Source organism: Pygoscelis adeliae, unplaced genomic scaffold (assembly GCF_000699105.1).
Source record: "Pygoscelis adeliae isolate BGI_AS28 unplaced genomic scaffold, ASM69910v1 Scaffold370, whole genome shotgun sequence".
Lineage (NCBI taxonomy): Eukaryota > Metazoa > Chordata > Aves > Sphenisciformes > Spheniscidae > Pygoscelis > Pygoscelis adeliae.
The window spans coordinates 560656-563574 of NW_008823870.1; the positions used below are offsets into that span (position 1 = coordinate 560656).

Sequence of the window (2919 nt, forward strand, 5' to 3'; positions counted from 1 at the left end):
CCAGTCCTCTCGGTTTCTGCGCCCCCCAGCCCAAGTGCAGCCTGAGGCTGCCGAGTAGCTGCCAGCAAGGGGTTTGTCATTGTGGCTCATGACTCTGAGACAGGAGATTCCTGCCACCTGTGCCAGGCAGGGGACATTTCCATATGCCAGCTGCTGGTGACCACGTGGTGCAGAAGCCCCGAGTGCCATCTGGGGCACAAAGGCAACCACTGGGTCGAATTTCCCTCTCGGAGGATGCGGTGCAGGAAACGGCGGTTGGGCTGGATGTCCCTTGTCCCCTGGCCGTGGGAGAAGGGGCTCTGCTGGCGCCATCTCCGCTGTCTGTTTGACTGCGTGGGCCCACCTGTGGGCAGTGCTCCCTGGAAAGCGCAGGGCGTGCGCTTTGCATACCCACGGGTAAGCAAACGGGAGTCAGACCAACCATGTTCAGGCCAGCTCAGAGGTTTTTACTGACCACGGGGAGGAAGAGAGAGTGGGAGGGAAGAGGCTGGGGAATGGCGAGACGGAAGCAAGGAGCTGATGGGAGGAGGAGGCAGGGTGCGAGCAGGGGAGCCAAGCGGGAAGGAAGGGGAGAGAGCAGCCCCCCTGGGGCGTACTGACCTGATTTGTTCAGGAAGGTTCCTGACAGACAGGCCATGCAGCTGAAGCGGCATCGGTGGTGGCTCTGCTGCAGTTGCTTCTCCCCTGGTTGGGAGGCCTTGGAGCACACCGAGGTGGGAGCCTGTCAGGAGCATGGTGAGGGTCAGGCAGGCAAGCGGGGCGGGCAGCAGGACACCTCGCTGAGCGCCAGGCCCAGACCTGGCAGTGTTTGGGCAGCTTGCTGCTGACTTTCAGGACAGACCCCGGGCAGGAGACGAGAGCTCGCCATGTTGTGGTTCTTACAGAGGTGGTGGGAAAATGAGACTGTTAAAAGGTAAAAGTAGGAGCCTTTTCAGTGCACGTGCCCTGCTTGTTTTTTAGAAGGATGAAAGCGGATACTCAGAACGCAGATCACCCCCCCATACCATCTCCGTCTGCCCTCATTTTTGTCCTGCTATGGGGAAATTACCCAGAACTGACAGTGCTGGGGATGTAGCTGGCTCGGCAGTAAGCAATAACTAAGATCTGGATGCAGAACAGTACCTGGCGGTCTTTTGTGTGCCACAGGATTTTTGCCCTGGTCAACGCTCAGCCTGTCGGGGTTCACACTGAAAGTTCCTATCGCATCAAAAGCCCGGCTTGGCCATTCCAGTTCCACATGACAATGGCATAGCCTTTACGAATGTTCCCATTGGCATCAAAAGAGATTCAGCTCTCGTACAGGGTGAAGTTCACCTGCTTGATTTTTTGTAGGAGCTGTAAAACAGAAGAGTAAGAGAAGAGCCCTTCCCGATGACGAGACTCCCTCTGAGGAGTGCCTTGTCTCGGGAGGGAGATGTGCTAGAGGGCCCCTTCTCTGCTCCGGCTCCTTTTTGCGACCCCCCAACAGCTAGCATATGCCCAGCTGCAGAAAGTCCCTTCCAGGACTCTGCGAGGGGCTGGTGGTAGAGGAACAGAAATGATCTAGGGCAGGGGTCTGGGTCTACATCCAGGCTGCTTTGACTGTGATGGGTGGCTGAAGCCCGTGAGGCTCTTCAGCTGGGACACAAGCCTTTCAGAGGGACAGAAACCCCCTGGGCACAAGGGGAAAATCCCTCCCTGTGAGGAAGGATCCTCATGGATCCTCTTTGACAAGGAAGAGCTTTCCTCATGTTGCTCTTACCTGCCAGGGATAGGTTGTGCCTTTGCTGCACACCCCCAAGGTGCAACCCAGCAGGTCGTGGAGACCATGGGCCACAGCATACACAGCTGAGTACACGTTGAAGGAGGCTTGAGCATCATATGTGTCAGGGGCAGCAGCGAGCGAGTGGCAGCCGGTGCAGCGAGTGGCAGCCGGTGCAGCGCTGGGTGCAGTCCAGCTGGGTGCTCCCTCTAATTCCCCCGCCTGCCCCCGTGCTGCCGGCACGTTCAGCCACAGTGCTTTCCTCTGCCATCTTCCAAGATTCAAAGCGTTCCAACATCGTGGACTGTCTTCTCAACCGACATCCCAATCACCGAGCCGATACTCTGGATGCCAGGCACCTGCCAGATTGTTTGGGCTAACAACCGGTCTTCGGAGCCTACCCACACTATGCCCGTGACATTCCTCTGGACCACCACTTCAAAGAAAGGGCGGGCACTTTGAAGAAGTGTGGTGGAGAAGATGACAGTGACATTGACCCTGATGTCTGTGAGGATTCTGACTGGGTTGTGGAGCTCCGGGCTGCTGGCATCCTTGTTGATGGGGATGATGCCTCGGTAGGCAACGCACACATCGCTTGCATTCAGCAGCTTGTAGAGGGCATCTAAGCTGTCCCTGCCGTAGGCATTGTCGCTGCCCAGCAGAGCCACCCAAGTCCACCCAAACTGCTGCAGGAGCAGGAAGATAGCCTTCACTTGGTGCCCGTCACTGGGAACGGTGCGCAGGAACGAGGGGTAGAACCGCTTCAGGCTCAGCATCTCCAAGGAGGCTTCATAGCTAATCTGCAAAGGGAGCCAGGAGAAAGGGGGTTGTGCTCCCCCAGGCAGTGGCACCCTAAGGGCTAGCGGCACAGGCAGCCCATCTCCTGAAGAGGCTTAGGGCTGAGCAGGCAGCGGACCTGGAGCCAAATGCGCTGCTGTGAGAGAAACCCTTGAAGGACAGTGAGCCAGCCAGCTGACAGTACCTGGGAAGAGACCCGGGCCAATGGAGGGACCGTGTTTCTAGCTCACCCTGGCTCCTCAGCTCCAAGCCCGTCCTCCCTCAAACCATTACTCCTCGGGAGCCCTTTTCTTCATCTGCCGGGGGAGCTGCGCTTACCTCCGGTATGAGGAAGATGCTGAGGACGGCCGCTGTGGTGAGGGCCAGCTGGGTGCTGGGGG

General features: G+C 58.1%; 1 protein-coding gene across 1 annotated transcript in view; it reads right to left on the reverse strand.

Annotated features, from left to right (window-relative positions):
* The window catches only part of ZBTB48 (zinc finger and BTB domain containing 48), a gene marked incomplete at its 5' end in the record, with an annotated part of 9968 nt that extends 7051 nt beyond the window's left edge, over positions 1 to 2917 (reverse strand). Inside the window, 5 exon segments of the mRNA XM_009333541.1 lie at positions 601 to 721; positions 1219 to 1335; positions 1742 to 2005; positions 2038 to 2541; positions 2858 to 2917. Of these exon segments, the coding sequence (XP_009331816.1) occupies positions 601 to 721; positions 1219 to 1335; positions 1742 to 2005; positions 2038 to 2541; positions 2858 to 2917 (1066 nt within the window).
* Between the last annotated feature and the right edge of the window lie 2 nt (positions 2918 to 2919).